Source organism: Pimephales promelas, chromosome 10 (assembly GCF_988280905.1).
Source record: "Pimephales promelas chromosome 10, fPimPro1.hap1.1, whole genome shotgun sequence".
NCBI lineage: Eukaryota > Metazoa > Chordata > Actinopteri > Cypriniformes > Leuciscidae > Pimephales > Pimephales promelas.
This window is the reverse complement of record NC_142778.1, coordinates 1,674,749-1,691,887: the sequence shown is the minus strand read 5'-3', so window position 1 is coordinate 1,691,887 and position 17,139 is coordinate 1,674,749. Positions and strand designations below refer to the sequence as shown.

The 17,139-nt window shown below is 36.1% G+C and overlaps 1 protein-coding gene across 1 annotated transcript in view; it reads right to left on the bottom strand.

The window, feature by feature from the left end:
• Positions 1–200: 200 nt before the first annotated feature.
• The window catches only part of LOC120459924 (leucine-rich repeat and fibronectin type III domain-containing protein 1-like protein), a 174,518-nt gene continuing 157,579 nt past the window's right edge, over positions 201–17,139 (bottom strand). The window contains exons 4-5 of the mRNA XM_089135260.1: positions 7,853–8,504; positions 201–1,166 (exon numbers count right to left, since the gene is read on the bottom strand). Coding sequence (XP_088991386.1) covers positions 7,955–8,504 — 550 coding nt within the window. The 3' untranslated portion in view covers positions 201–1,166; positions 7,853–7,954. The remainder of the gene's footprint in view (positions 1,167–7,852; positions 8,505–17,139) is intronic.

The following is a 17,139-nucleotide window of genomic DNA, read 5'->3' as shown; positions in this document are numbered from 1 at the left end:
TATGAGTAATGCATAAGACTGGAAATCACTCGCATAGCCTATGCTTGACTTAACTTCCATTACACTCAGCCCTGAAGACCTGCTGGAAGAAGAAAAAAAGCCTTTCAATATGTTTCATTATGAATATAATCAAACCACTGCGCAGCGGAAGGAGTATCAGAAACAAATCACGAGTTAATGAAAAGTCTTTCCCACAAGCCTTGAAGAAAAATACTTTATTTCTTTATAAATCCACATAGAGTACCTATGAAAGCATAAAATTCCATCCCATGTTTTTTAATTTTTTATTTTTTTTGATTATTATTATTATTTTCTCCTTGAAATCAAATGATTAAAATCAGAGATGGCTGAAGGTGTACTTCACATACAAATACGTCCACGGTCAATTGGAGGGAAACAAGAACAGTGTTCATTTCAGTGTGTTTAGCGCTGCTTTCACGTCGTCTGTCGCCACATATTGAGTTCTCAAAAGTGCCTTACCGTCAATCCTCGTTGATATGGCAGATTCAGAAAGTTTTAGTGCATTGTGATAATCAATGTTCCTCTCCTGTTTGACCTAATCTCCAGATCCCAAGAACACACTCGCCATGTTTGTTAATCAGCTGGATATCGATCCAAGTGTTCAGTTTCCCAATAAAGAGAGCCGGAGAGAGAGAGAGAGAGAGAGTCATTAGCTTAGACAATACAGAGGGAATCCATAATAAAGTGCTCCAGACGGTCCACAAATGTTAACTTGATACCGACTCATCAATATTTCATCGAACTTTGATAAGTCTGGATCCGGGGGAACATTAAATCCACACGATGCGATCCTCTGGCACTGGACCATCGCAGAGATCGGAGCTTGGCTATTTAACACTGATATTCTGTCATAACATTTCCCACATCTTCACAAAAAAACAACCGCAACGTATTCCCAACGAGTTTCGTTGTCTCTTCCCATAAAATGATGTGATGATTCTTCTCTCTCGTGGCATTAACCTCTGGTTTGAAATGAAACATATGCACCAAAGAGGCACGTAATAATATCCACGGTCTGGAGAGTCTTGCATAAAGTATTGAACACGGAGAACCGGTTGTGTTTGCCTTCCGACCGCAGCTGATAGATTGGATCCGATCCCATTTAATCTGCCGTTCTGCGTTTAGCTTCCAGACTGTGAGTTTGCCTTGAAAAACAACAGAGGCACGAGATCAGCTTCAGCATAACACATGTAAACAGGTATTAATATCTCCATTCAAAGGGAAAAGACAGTAAAGACATTCCAATACATTTGTACGCCTTAACATCCATCATTGCAGGTCTAAACGGGGTCTATAAAGTTTTAAGTACATTCAGAGTCAGAAATGCATGTGACCATGTGGTTATAAATGCTTTTTGTTTTAGCCTTTATTTGCTCGTTCATGTAGCTAACAAGCATATCATGGCTCTAGCAATACTAAAGTCGTGAGCGATTCCCAGGAAACATTGATATTATGAGTGTCTCCCACTGAAATCTGATCACAAGAGGCGTTTAAACAGTGACCTGTCTCTGCTGACCACCTGTGATGTGATATCAGGTATAATCCAGGCCTGGGAGAATCACTGAGTGTGTTTATACACTCTCTGAAAGTGTAAAAGTTTGATTTAAAACTATGTAACTCTTCAGTATGACTATCTGTTTTTGTGAAGTCTGACTGACTGACTCAGGGTTTCCTTAACTGGGGTTCAGGAATTGATGGTAAACTAAAAATGTATTAACTCATACAATATAAAATTGAAATAATGTTTACCTGCATGTCGCATGACCGATAGTGAATATGCAGATGTGTTGTTAAATTAGTGAAATGTCAGGGGGTAAATACTTTAGGTCAAAGAGATTCAGCTGTGAATCTCTGAACAAATTAACTAACTAAACAACTAACTAACTAACTGACTGACTGACTGACTGACTGACTAACTAACTAAGTACTGACTGACTAACTAACTAAGTATTAAGAAATGTGTTATGTGCAATAAAGAAGGACTCCAAATAAAGTTTAAATGTATTTTTACATCTGTAAGTCTCAAGCATTATGTCAGTAAATATGTTAATGGACTTGTCATATGCAAAGTATGAACTAACTAACTAACTAACTAACTAACTAACTAACTAACTAACTAACTAACTAACTAACTAACTAACTAACTAGGTAACTAACTAACTAACTAACTAACTAACTAACTAACTAACTAAGAAATGTGTTATGTGCAATAAAGAAGTACTCCAAATAAAGTTTAAATGTATTTTTTAAATCTGTAAGTCTCAAGCATTATGTCAGTAAATGTGTTAATGGACTTGTAGTATGCAAAGTAAGAACTAACTAACTAACTAACTAGCTATCTAATTAACTAACCAACCAACCAACCAACCAGCTAACTAACTAACTAACTAACTAACTAACTAACTAACTAACTAACTAACTAACTAACTAACTAACAATTGAAACACTAACTAACTAACTAACAGGGTAACGAACCAGCTAACCAGCTAACTAACGAACTAACTAACAAACAATCTAACTAACTACCTAACTAACTAACTAACTAACTAACTAACTAACTAACTAACTAACTAACTAACAATTGAAACACTAACTAACCAGGTAACTAACCAGCTAACTAACGAAACTAACTAAGGAACTAACTAACTAACTAACTAACTAACTAACTAACTAACAATTGAAACACTAACTAACTAACTAACCAACCAGGTAACGAACCAGCTAACCAGCTAACTAACGAACTAACTAACGAACGAATTAACTAACTAACTAACTAACTAACTAACTAACTAACTAACTAACTAACTAACTAACTAACTAACTAACTAACTAACTAACTAACTAACTAACAATTGCAACACTAACTAACTAACTAACTAACTAACTAACTAACTAACTAACTAGCTAGCTAGCTAGCTAGCTAACTAATTAGCAAGCTAATTAACTAACCAACCAACCAACCAGCCAGCTAACGAACCAGCTAACCAGCTAACGAACTAACTAACGAATGAACTAACTAACAATTGAAACACAAACTAACTAACCAGCTAACCAGCTAACGAATCAGCTAACGAACCAGCTAACCAGCCAACTAACTAACTAACTAACTAATTAATTAACTAACAATTGCAACACCAACCAACCAACCAACCAACCAACCAACCAACCAACCAACCAACCAACCAACCAACCAACCAACTAACTAACTAACTAACTAACTAACTAACTAACTAACTAACTAACTAACTAACTAACTAACTCGCTCCTGTAGCTCAAACAGTAGATGCATGGCACTAACCATGTCAGATGATTGATCAAATGTACATCTTGCAAGTTGCTCTTAGATAAAAGCTGGCAGATGCATAAATGTAAATGAATAAATGATGTAAAATAAATGACTAACTTTATAATTGCAATTGTAGCTTGGCTTTGTCCAGCAAACATACACGTTAACAGTGCCATTTCAGCAAATATTATGGCACTAAACTTAATCCGTACAAGAAGAAACGGCACCCAGGGATACGCAAACAAATCTCACAACACCGGCTGAGCTTGCATAAACAGACAGAGCGAGTGACTATTCATAGCGCATGCTAATTAGACATTTAACGACTTCATTAACTCCAACCATCATCAATTTACTCAGACTTTCCTCCCAGATTTGCAGAACTAACAGAGACGCCGAGGCCTGATATGTAGCGGTTAGCTAGTTATCTGCAGCGAGCTCGCTAATGCTAGGTCTCATTCAGACGGCTATTTTTAGCGTGCCCCGCTTCAGCCTGGAGGGATTCGGGCTCGCAACGGCTGTCGGCAGGGAAGGAGAAGAGAGCTTGCGGCTCATTTTGCGGAGAACAAATAGTAATTGCCTTCTACTGTGGGTCTTCTGGTATTCTGCAACATCTCACCCCACAGATCAACCCATTTGTCTCAATATCTGAGAGACGAGGCCTTTACCCTTTTATCTCAATCTCTAAACCCCCATCATAATACTCATATCAACCCTTTTTCTTCCATCATAGTGCATTTGCTATCTCCGTAGCTCTTTTCCAGGCCTCGTATCTCTATCCCCTCCGCGGCCTAATCTGCCCCATTTCACGCCGAGCAAAAGGAAATGTAAATCCATCAGAAGCTAATAGGAGAAGAAGCTCCTCTTGTGATTTGATTTTAGAAACAGGACCTGCATTTTAATCAATTGTGGTCCATCAAAAACGTTAGATCATGAATCGACACTCAACTGAGATACAGGCAGGTTTGAAAATAATAACACATATGAACTCGCTGGCTCGTAACGTCCAAAAACGTCCTAAACGATGAAGGAGCTTCCAACATTATCTTTAAAATGTGCACATGCATTTACTTCATAATTAATGTAAAACTTTATTAGTACAAAAATAGTTATTATATTATATTTTTTGTATTTTTATTGTAAAACATATTATTAAATATAATTATTAATACACATTAGTTTTATTTTAAAATAATAAAACTTTAGTCGAAAAATAGTTATATTATATTATATTTTTTGTATTATGTATTTTGTAGTAATAATAGTTTTTTTGTATTATGTATTTTGTATAATAGTTATATTATATTATATAGTTATATTATTTATTATATTTTTGTATTTTTATCGTAAAACATTATCACAAATAATTATTAATATACATTAGTATTATTTTTAAATAATTACTGTTTTAAAAGATAAAACTTTATTAGTACAAAAATAGTTATTATATTTTTTTGTATTTTTATTGTAAAACATATTATTAAAATAATTACACATTATTTTTATTTTTAAATAATTGCTGTTTTAAATGATAAAACTGTATTAGTACATAAACAGTTATTATGTTAGATTTTTTGTATTTTTATTGTAAAATATATTATTAAAAATAATTATTAATACCCATTAGTTTTATATTTAAATACTTGCTGTTTTAAAAGATAAATCACGGATATTTTTATGGTACCATGAATCAGAAAATCAGTATTAATACTAAATCTATTAAGGTCTAAACAGTAAATTCATGGATTATAATCTGGGTTGTTTCTGACATCAGCCTGTTCTCACGTAAATGCGTCTCTATGTTTTATCCTGCAATTTATACGCAAAAATGAGTTATTTTTACGTGCATATGATACGCAGTTTTCGCGTGCATTTGATAAGCAGTTCATTTGCGTGTAATGCACGCACCCACACCACACCTAAACCTACCGACCCATGCATATCCTATTCACGTAAAAAACTCATTTTGGCATATAAATTGCACGATAAACACACTGCGTGCTATAGAGACGCATTTAGTGTGATCGGGTTGTTGTTGTTATGGCTAATATAAGTTCTGAATGGTAAATAAGTTCATTTAAAAAAAAAAAAAAAGATCCAGATGTGATCCAGAGGTGTTGCTTTTTGGGTTCGAGCTCTGGATTAAAAGATGGACGTTTTTGCAGGTCAATAAAGGTGATATGTCATAAACTTGAGAAGTCTGTGCACCCTGATCCGCTTCATCCTCCAGACGCTCTCTCCTGCGTGTGTTGAATGACTCATCTCTTGAACCCGAGAGCTGAGGTAGTCCATCGCTGTGATGTAAGATTGAGGAGCCAGGCCAACAGAGATTGAGCCTCCAAGGGCGTCACGGCTTTGACTGAATACAAATACAACTCCAACATAAACCAATGCCTCTAGCGCTGCCGCTGTGCTGGTGTTAGCAGGGAAAGGGGATGGAAATGTAGTTTTCTACTTCACTTCCCCCGATGAAATGAGCTTGGATGTGTTGCACTTTATTTCAATAGTCCACTTCAGACTATATATATAACTTCATAAGAGTATCAGTAATATTGGTTACATTGGCCAATATTAGAGATGTGTTTAATTTATCGGTATCAGTTGAAACTGCTGTGCATTTTCCTCTATAACCATTTACAAAGTGCAAATAAATGATGCCTATTGTATTACGTCACAATATATCGCAATACTAAAATGCAACAATATTTATCGGGTATAAGTTCACTAAAAATACTAATTACTGTTTTGAGTACTACATTAAACTACTATTTATAAGGTTGGATATAATGTATAATAATGCAATATGGGGATATTTGTGGGTCCTGATAATGCCGGATGTCTGATGTTTATGGTAAAAAGTGTCCAACATTTTTTTAAATATATTTAGTCAGTGACAGAGTTCATGCCTTTTCTTGTGTGGACTTTTATGTTATTTCCTGTCTCGCTCCATGTTTTGTAGTCCTTTGTAGTTTTTCTCGTAGATTTGCTCATGATTGTTCCCAGGTGTGTCTTGTTCGCCAATCTCCCCTTGAGTGTATACATTATTTACACAAGTGTTTCTCACGTCCTTTGTTGGATGTTTCGTGCGAGTTTCATGAGTTTGGATAATTTTGCTCTTTGCCTGGATTTACTTTCTGACTGTTTTGTTAGTAATGCATGTCAAACTGCACCTGGATCCAATGGCCTGTCTTTACTGAAACAGCCACCGTTACAGTCCAAGTGTATTCATCTAAAATAATTCTGTATTTTCAGCTTCAGTGTCATTAATATTGTCCTGTGCTTTTTGTTATCAGCACCAAGTCTATTCATTTACACCGGCAATGTAATATCAAATTTAGCATTTTAATCAACTGTTTGTTGACCTTTTATCATACAGTATGTCTTGAGGTATCGCAATAATATCGTATTGTGAGTTCAGTGTCGTGATATGTATCGAATCGTGACACGAGTATTGTGTGAAGTCATAGCCTTAAAGGAGTAGTTCACATTTAAAAAAAAATAAATAAATAAATAAAAAAACGTTAGCTGATAATTTACTCACCCCCATGTCATCCAAGATGTCCACGTCTTTCTTTCTTCAGTCGAAAAAAAATTAAGGTTTCTGATGAAAACATTCCAGGATTTTAGCCATAAAATGGACTTCAATGGGAACCAAAAGGTTCAAGGTCCAAATGAGAGTTTCAGTGCAAACTCTTTAAAGGGCTTTAAACGACACCAGACGATGATTAAGGGTCTTTTTTAGTGAAACGAGCGCTCATTTAAAAAATGAAGTTTTATAAGCACAAATGCTCGCCTTGCTCTGTTCTGTGATGAGCGTTCGTGACTCTCCTGTTATCAAAATGAACAAATCTTTTTTTGAGTCATGACTCGAAGGGTCCTAAATTATAAGACCATCGTCTGGTGTCGTTTAAAGCCCTTTGAAGCCGCACTGAAACTCTCATTTGGACCTTGAACCGTTTGGTTCCCATTGAAGTCCATTATATAGAGAAAATCCTGGAACGTTTTCATTAAAAACCTTAATTTCTTTTCGACTGAAGAAAAAAAGACATGGACATCTTGGATGACATGGGAATCGCTTGGAATCATAATGCTGTGATGAAGTGATAATTCATATGAAGTCTCTGCAAAATACCAATATTTAGACACATGAGCTGCATCTCACAAAGGGAAATAACAATATTGGGAACACACATGATGTGCAAATATGACTTTCCTGCAAACATCCCAAGCGTTTCAATTTTATGCCTTTGTAATTTAAATGCATGCTATTGAACTTAACAACTGTCAGGCTATCAATTTAAATAGCGATCTCAAGCGCACCGTACCGTTCGGGAAATCTTTTTAGGCCGGTCGCCCTGACACAGACAGACAGCAGAGCCGGTACGTCTGTAATTTATCCATTAAAGGAGGTCTAATTAACAGAACTGGTAAATCTCCGCATCAGCACTGAGGGGATTTTCTATCACGTTGGCAACCGGTTACCTAGCAACAACAATCCTTACAGATAGAGGAGAGGAGAAAAAATAATAAACACATCGTCCTCACCTTGGACAGGAGAAATCCTCAGTAAGACGTGGCAACAGAAAACAAAACTGTATGGGTTGAGGTGTGAAGAGAATGGGAATGGTGGCGGGATTGAACCCTGTGTTATTGCGATATGGAGTCGTCATCTTTTACGGATTTCCCGTATTCCGGGTTCAAGTCCACAACCGTGGTTCCTTTCAGCGCCCCATAACCCCCGTCTAGGCCGTGTGGCCCGTCTTGTCGGTCCGACCCGAGCGGGACCGAGGGCTTGTTGGCGGATCCCGAGGAGGACGAGGATCTGGGAGGAGGGCCCGATGACGCCCCCTGCTGGCCTCCGTTGGTCTGAGAACAAACGTTACTGACGCGGGCCGCCTTCTGCTTGTAATGCTGACTGTGCAGTTTGTACTTCATCAGCAGGATGAAGATGAAGACGAGGACCGAGGCCACGATGATCCCGCCGATGACGATGATCATGGTGCCGCCGAGGAACTGGTCGTGGATGGAGCGGCAGTGGCGAAACTCGCGCTCAGTGGCGAAGGACACGCAACCGACCAATCGCGTGCCGGTGAGAGACGTGATGCCGTCGTCGTAGACCGCCAGGACACAGAGCTCGTAGTCCCGCGACGAGGCCAGATCACTCAGGGTGAACAACTTATGAGAGGCGGGGATCATCCTGAGAGACAGACAGAGAGAGAGAGAAAAGACGTCTTGAACATTAAAAGGTTAACCCTTATGCTGCATTAGGGACATTTTTGGTCTTTTGCAGTTTAATTTCTTTGACCATTTTGGCTGTTTTAATGCAAATGGTATGAAATTTGGCAAAATTGTGACTTTTTGGATACATGTAAAAAACGCGATCCCATTTTGCAAAATATGTATAACACACACTGTGTAGATCAAATAGTAACACTCAGCACCATAAAGACCAAAAATGGCCCATTGAAACCCATTAAAACGTTGTTTAAATCTGAGGCTGTCAGTAATACATGAAACATGATTTTTGCACAAACATCCTTTCATTTTGAAGCAAAAGCATTATATTTGCATTATATAGTGTATTCCACCAGATGACGTCACTACATATTTATTCCCTATGGGTGGAAATGCACCTTATTTTAGGCAATAGGCAATGTTTAATAGGTGGCCATTTTTGGTCTCTAACGCGCTAAGTGGGATTTTTTGCAAAGTGGGACTGTGATAATCCAAATCTAAAGTTTTCTCTTTGCATTTAGTTTATTGAAAATAATTGAATTTTTGTGTTTTTTCCTCTTATACAAATCGATGGTTTCGCCAACAAAACTGGTAATTAAAGGGTTAAAATCCTGAAATTGAATACATTTTTGGTAGTTATGATGAGGACTGATGCTGGTTAAAAGATTTAACTTGGTAAAAGTGGAAAATAATAATAATATATAATATTTTAGGCAATGTTTAATATGTGGCCATTTTTGGTCCTTAATGCACTCAACGGTGTTAAAAATCTAATGCAGCACAAGGGTTAAATAAATGCATCTTCTGCTCACCAAGGCTGCAATTATTAGGGGTTCAAGCTAGTGCTGTCAAACGATTAAAATATTTATTCCTGATTGATCTAACACAGTCTCATCCCAAGAAGTCATATAACTGACGTCTTGGGACGTCTTTTGACCATACGTCAACATCCGCCTTTTTAGGGTACCCTTAAACGTCGGTTACATGGCGATCCCGGGCCGTCATACAACTGACGCTTTACCTTTAACGTCAGTCAGGTGACGGGGTAGGTTTAGGTCTGGGGTAGGGTAAGGATCCGGTAACGTCATCTACCTACGTTTAAGGGTACCCTAAAAAGGCGGATATTTATGTATGGTCAAAAGACGTCCCAAAACGTCAGTTATATAGTAGACTGCACTGATTAATCGCATTAATGTCATAGTTAACTCGCAATTAATCGCACATTTTTTTATCTATTCTAAATATCGCTTGATTTCTTCTTGTCCCATTATTTTTTCTCACTTTAATGCTCTTATCAACGTGGAAAAGTGGATCGGCTTGCTTTGTGCAAATGTTTTTTATTCAAAACAACATTGGCATATACTGTGTTCAATTTCACAATGAAAAATTCTCACTTGGAGCAAGTAATCTCTCACACAATGTAACTGTCCATCAATAAAAGGGTGAAAGAAATACTGACGAGGTCCTGATATTGACGAGGGGGCGGACAAATTCGCATCAGCTGTGTGTGTGTGTGCTTGGCCATCATCAAGCGGTATTTCAGACTAGATGAGCTGCGATGATGATAGCTCAGTTCACAACATCAAAACACACAGATCACTTTGGTCTAGTCAATGGAACCATTTGGCAACTTTTTTAAAAATTAAACTTTCCATTTAGAATCTTATTGGCATCAATTTTGGCGTCTCGCGCTGGTTATCCACTCAAAACGTAACGTTAACCAACCATTTGCCGGCTCACAAGCCCAAACGAGTGTGTGCGGCATGCCTGTTGTTTTGTTTCCGGTTTAGCTAGATCCGCTTGCGCTTTGGTCGACGAAGCAACAAAACGTCCTCGTGCGGCGCAAGCCATTGAAATGAATGGGTTTCATGCCGCGTCCTGTTGCAAAAGCATGTTAAAGAAAACTACAAAGTTTGCTAGGCCAAAAAGGCCGTTACTCGCGTGATAAAAAAAATGCCGCCGTTAAAATGGGTTTGCGTTAACGCCATTAATAATGCGTTTAACTCAGCGGTTCTCAAACTGGGGGCCGTGGCCCCCTGGGGGGCCACTAGATGGCGCTAGGGGGGCCGCAAAGAAATTCTAGAATAAGAAATTATTTAAAAAAATTATTTTACCTGTATGTAAGTTTGGATTGTCCTATGTGAAATCTGCATTGCATGATTTCTTTTATATTGTAAAACTTGTATAAAATTGTATGTCTTCTATATTGGAAAAGTATTTCTTTAAGTAGAGTAGAATTTTTTTTTTGTTTCTTGCTGAAAAAACAGATTGCTGTTCAAATTTGCAAACCAAACTTGAGCCACTGTCATTTACTACCTGAAAATGTAAGAAGTTTAATGCACTTTTTTACAATCAGCAAATTAATTTTTCAGTGTTTATCTTTTACTATGAACATCACAAATGTTCAGTATTTAATACTTTTGTTGCACTTTTCAGATAATATTACTGTTAACTGTCAAAAAAAATGTTCTATTTAATCAAATGTACAATTTAACTAATTTTGTATATTCAAAGACATAAAGCTAAAAACAGAACTGTTGTTCCAGCATTGTACAAATTCATTTGTTTTTGGTACAATCTAAAATTTGTAAGTAAAATTGTACGTTTGAGGATGTTTTCGTTATGAGTTTTCTTTTGGGGGGCCACAAAAGGATTCACCCTACACAAGGGGGCCTCCTCCTGAAAAAGTTTGAGAACCACTGGTTTAACTAACAGCCCTAATTCAAGCACAAAGTGCTGAAACCCCATTGTAATTGTAAGGATTTGTAAAACTGATCGTGCAGACTAAAACGTAAGTGCTAGAGGCTTGAAACCTGGCCAGATGGTAGGCCTCAATTTGGGGAGAACCTATCAGATTATGACCCCGACTGGCCCATAGGTAGACTCAAGGTTTTTACACCACTGCACCGCAGTCTCATCCTAAAACGTCATATAACGGACGTCTTTTGACCATACGTCAACATCCGCCTTTTTAGGGTACCCTAAACGTCGGTTAGATGACGTTATCAGATCCTAACCCTACCCCAGACCTAAACCTCGTCACCTAACTGACGTTATGACGGCCCAGGATCGTCATGTAACCGACGTTTAAGGGTACCATAAAAAGACGGATGTTGACGTATGGTCAAAAGACGTCCCAAGACGTCAGTTATATGACGACTTGGGATGAGACTGTGTTAACCACTGTGATCCTTGGCACAAGACGGACAACATGTATATCTCCAATTTCAATGTCGAATTTTGTCGAAAACCTACCTGGTTTTTCGCCCGATCGGGACCAAACCAGTCTAGGGCAATTCTCTGGACTCTCTAGATCAATAATTATCGAAACAAAGTTGAACTTTTTCATTTGCGTGGCTGTGGTCATTTATAAAAGTGGCGACATGGTGTAGAAGCATGCAACGTTTCATGGAGATCAGACCATAGGTGGCGCTATAACCGTCAAAAAGCTTTGAAAACCATATATGTCTCATGGTAAATTGCATGTCTTGGCTTAAATGGTCTTTTCCATCTATGATGTCAGTGATTAAATAAAAGTTAATGTCTTTAATGCACATAAAGGCCTTAAATGCTTGAACCCCTTTAAATGCTGCTCGCAGCTTTAATTTCATTTAAAATTCAGTGAAAGTTGTGAAATAATACAACAATTTAAATTAGCTGTTTTTGTAAGATGCAATTCATTCCTGTGGTTTTTCAGCATCATTACTCTAGTCTTCAGTCACATGACACTTCAGAAATCACTCTAATATGATGCCAATGCAAACATTCATGATTATTATCCATGTTGAAAACAGTGCTGCTAGATATTTTTTGTGGAAACCGTGATTAACTAACATTCAAAACTCTTGGGTAAGATTTAAAAAGAATGAGATGAATTAGCCTAATACTTTTATTTACCAAGGGTGAATAAAAAAAATAATTGGTCAAAAGTGATGGTTAATACATTATTAACATTTATAATGTTACACAATTTCATTTTCTTTTTAACTGTCTATTCACGGCTTTTACAAAAAAACATTGATAATAAGAAGAACAATTATTGATATTGGACACCAATAATAACTGAGAACTGAGAGTGATTTGTGAAGGATCATGTGACACTGATGCTGGAGATTCAGCTTTGATCACAGGAATAAATTACACAATATATTCACATAGAGAACAGCTGTGCATTGGAATAATATATCAGTTTTTACTGTATTTGTTAATCAAATAAATGCATTCTGGGTGAGCAGACGAGACTAAAAAAAACCAAAAAAACAAAAAAAACAATTTCATTCCAAAGTCTCGGTGAGAGTGAAGTGAACAAATGTTCTGAGTGTTTTATTTTAAACTCCACAGATCTCAGATCAGGGCAGATGGCTGTCACGAACACACAGTGTTTACAATATTGCTGTGCTGTCCAAAGGGAGACACGTGTCAAACTAGATTTAGCCATAACTTGTGTGTGTGTGTGCCGAAAGCCATCTGCAGCGGAGAGACTGTGTCTGAGCGCCTTTTCATAAAAAATAAATAAATAAAAATAAAAAAGACAAGAGGAGGTTTTGTATATGGTTGTAATTTTATTTTAGCTATCAGGGTCCACAATTAACAGCAAATGCATGCAGAAATAAGCTTCGGTGAGTAAATAAAACACGTTAAGCTCTATGAAATATAATCTGACTGTGACATCACATCACAACCCAGTGTTATATATATATATATATATATATATATATATATATATATATAATGCAAGTGTTGTACATTCAAAGGAAAAATTCACTTTATTAAATTGACTGATTCAACATGCACTATAATTTCCCCATACTAAGAATAAACGCCACGGCATAACTCATTCAAAGATTAACATAGTTTGTAAAACTTAACATGAAACCTGTATATAAAGAGTTCAGATGCAAAAGCCTCTAAATGCCATTTGAAATTTTCTTCTTTAATGATGATTTTTATCAAGCTTGTATATTTAAGTTCAGTAATTCCACTTAAATAACAATTAATAGGTAATTATCATTGCCATTTAAGTGAAATCACTGAACTTAAATATACAAGCTTGATAAAAATGATCGTTCTAGAAGAAAATTTCAAATGGCACTTAGAGGCTTTTGCATCTGAACTCTTCATATATAACGCATCATAAAAGTCTTTTAATGCACTCATTATGTCTTGTACATGATTTAATGAGAAACAGTTATAATGCTTTTTTAAACACACGATGAATATCTGATTTCGTGAGTAGCAAGTAATTACAGCCTCATGCATTTTATAGCATTGCAATGTTTATTATGAATACATTTATGATGCATTATACAGGCATTATAAAGAGTTACCACATTTTATTTATTGAATCTGTGTAAGCCAGTCCTAATCCCGTGAGCGCGAGTGTCATGCTTTTGCAGGTTTGGTGGTTATGTGCATGCATTATTCAGCAGACTGTGTCCAGCAGCGCTGCACTTCTCTCTGACGCTCTGAGGTGAGAAGATGAAGATGAAGACCTGAGTCACGCCGTGCTCCTCACCCTGTGTGTGTGTGTGTGTGTGACCCTGAGCTTGACCGCATATTTTTGCATTTGACCTCGCGGGTAATTGGCCGAGCTGCGCCTGTGAGCGAGGGGTTGACGGTGAGGGTAATGGTGTGTGTGTGTGTGTGTGCGAGTAAGTGTGTATACTGCTATCTGCTTACACACTGTGGAGAGCTGCTCGCTCTTTTTGATTGCTATTGACAAACAGACACATATGAAATTACACCATATCAGCTGTGAATTGGCCCAATGCAACACTTTTACCACAGATTGTAAAACACGACGAAGCTAGTAAATATTGTATATATTTTTAGGGTTGTATTTCAATAACCAGAGCATCCGATCCAATCTGAATACTATTATAACAGCTTACTAAGGACATTTTTAATTGATGTAAAATCTAAAAATAATCAAATAATGAATCACAAATAAATTAATTTATTTAAATTAATTATTCTAAATAAACAAATTAATAAATAACCAGAGTATGTCAAATCTTAAATCCAATCTTATTATTATTATAACAGCTATTAATAAGCAAATGTGTAATTAATGTAAATAAATATTAATAAATATTAAAATATATTCAATCAAAATGTATTACATTATTAAATAAAAATAATGTATCAAAATAAGTAATGAAATAAAAATAATTAATTAAAATATAACCAGATCATGCAAAATATTAAATTCAATCTGAATATTGTATAAGAAATAATTGTGCAATATAAAATTTTGCATAATACATGATTGAAAATACAATTATTTTATTGCATAATTTAAAAATAAAATGAATGCATTGAAATCAATAATAACATAAAAATAATTATAAAATATAATTATAAATTAATTACCCAGAGCCAAATCTTAAATCCGATCTGATTATTATTATAACAGCTATTAATAAGCAAATGTTTAATTAATGTAAAATATAAAAATAAATATTAAAATATATTAAATAAAAATGCATTACATTATTTAATAAAAATAAGTTTTTATATATTTTTTTAATTAATATAAAATATATAAAAAATAAGTTTATAAAAATAAATATCTCTTATACATTTATACATAATTTAATAAAATAATTACAACAATAATTGACAAAATTGACTTAAAATAGATATACATTATCACAAAAACTCCAGTGAATAACTTATTACCGTAAAATGTACTGTGTTTACACGTTTACTGGCCACTGATTGGCTGTCCTATGATGTCCTAACTTGTCTTATATCTCATAAACACTGTTAACGGCGCTGTCAGGGAGTTTTAATAAGCGCTAGTTTGAAGAAGCTTCAGCTCTGTGTCATGTGCTAATGAGAGATACAGGCTCTCTCTCTCTCTTTCTCTCTCTCTCTCTCTCTCTCTCTCTCTCTCTCTCTCTCTCTCTCTCTCTCTCTCTCTCTCTCTCTCTCTCTCTCTCCCGAGTGTGTGTAAGCGGAGGGTCAGACTGACACACCTCTGTCTCTGGAAGTGGAGGAGAGGGTTCGAGCACTTCTGAACATGTGTCACCCTGTCATTTCACTGTCCTCTGAAGGAGCTCGCACGGCTTAATTACACACTTAAAACACTCAAATTAATGATGATAACATGCAAATAAAGAGGGACATAATAAAGGGAGCGAAAGAGAACGGTGAATGTGAAAAATATGAAGATAATGAGAGCTAGCAGAGACCCTCGTCACTACTGCTTCTTTTTAAAGGAACAGTGTTTCTATTTTTAAAAAAAATACTGACAATTCAAACCGGTTTGACTTTCTCTATATTGTAAAACACAAAGGGAGAAATTCTGAAGACTGTGCCCGTATATTTATCCATTTTATATAATGAATGCAAACAATATGTATATATAGCCCTTGTGTGTATATATATATATATATATATATATATATATATCTGTCAATTTAACACGTTAATTTAATGAATTTAATGAATTAGTTATGGACAAATTGGACATTAAAATAACTGAATGCACCCTTCCCAGACCTATAGTTCATCTTACAATCAACGACTCACTAATGGAGTCTATATAATGCAGTTATAATGGCCCTAAAATGTAAGATTTTATATCATATGACATAGTTAAGCAATATCACACGAGTGCTGTTTTGTCCTAGATAGCACGAGTGTAAATGTGACATGGATTTTATACAACTATTCAATAAAGAAGTTAATATTGTGATATATTTTACACACAATATTGACTGTTTTTGCTCAATTTTGCCAATGAAAATATTGCCAGTAAAGCCAGAACTGTTGTACGTCCCTGAGCAACACACAGCGGCGTCTGATTTCTGAATGAATCGCAGTTTTGAGCCAATCAATCGGGTGAGGCACTGATTCAACGCCTCATTCAATAAAAACAGTCGTTTCTTTCATTGCTCTTGACAGCCCTAATATATTGCAAAGTGCGTTTGCAGATAATATAACATTAATGAAATAAAAGCCACTTAAGTGAACGTTCACATTTAGAAAAGTGCACTTTTGTAATAAGGTCAAATTGTTACTTTTAAATACATTTTTAAATTTGAAAATTCGTGATTTCGATATGCGTGTGTGAAATTTGGGCCCCATTTACACTGCATGGTTCAAGTGACCCAAATCCCATTGTTTCCTCTCATGTGGCACAGATCGGATATGAACGGTGACCGGATACATGCATTTGCATGTGCCACGTAAGCAAACAAATCGGATATTCCCCAATAAATGCGAGTCGTACGTCATTAAAAAAGTGACGTCAACTCATGGATGGACACCACCAACTGAGATCACATGACTTATTATAGGCGCGATGGAGGACGAAGTGGAGCAATGTGGAGGTTTCATGTGTTTGGAGTGGGGCGAAGAGACGATGTGGACGATTTATTTACAGAAATAAATCCGTATTTGAAGACATTTCACGAGATATGGGAATATGTGCTCTCCTCTTTTCTCAAAGACCAATGTTTTGCTGACTTTTTTTTGCGATTTCTCGAAAAATTGTGGAAAGCAAAACACTGGGTAATTTTATGCCTGGTTCAGATTACACGATTTTTTTTTTACTGTTTTTTACGATAGTAACTGTGTCAGATTATGCG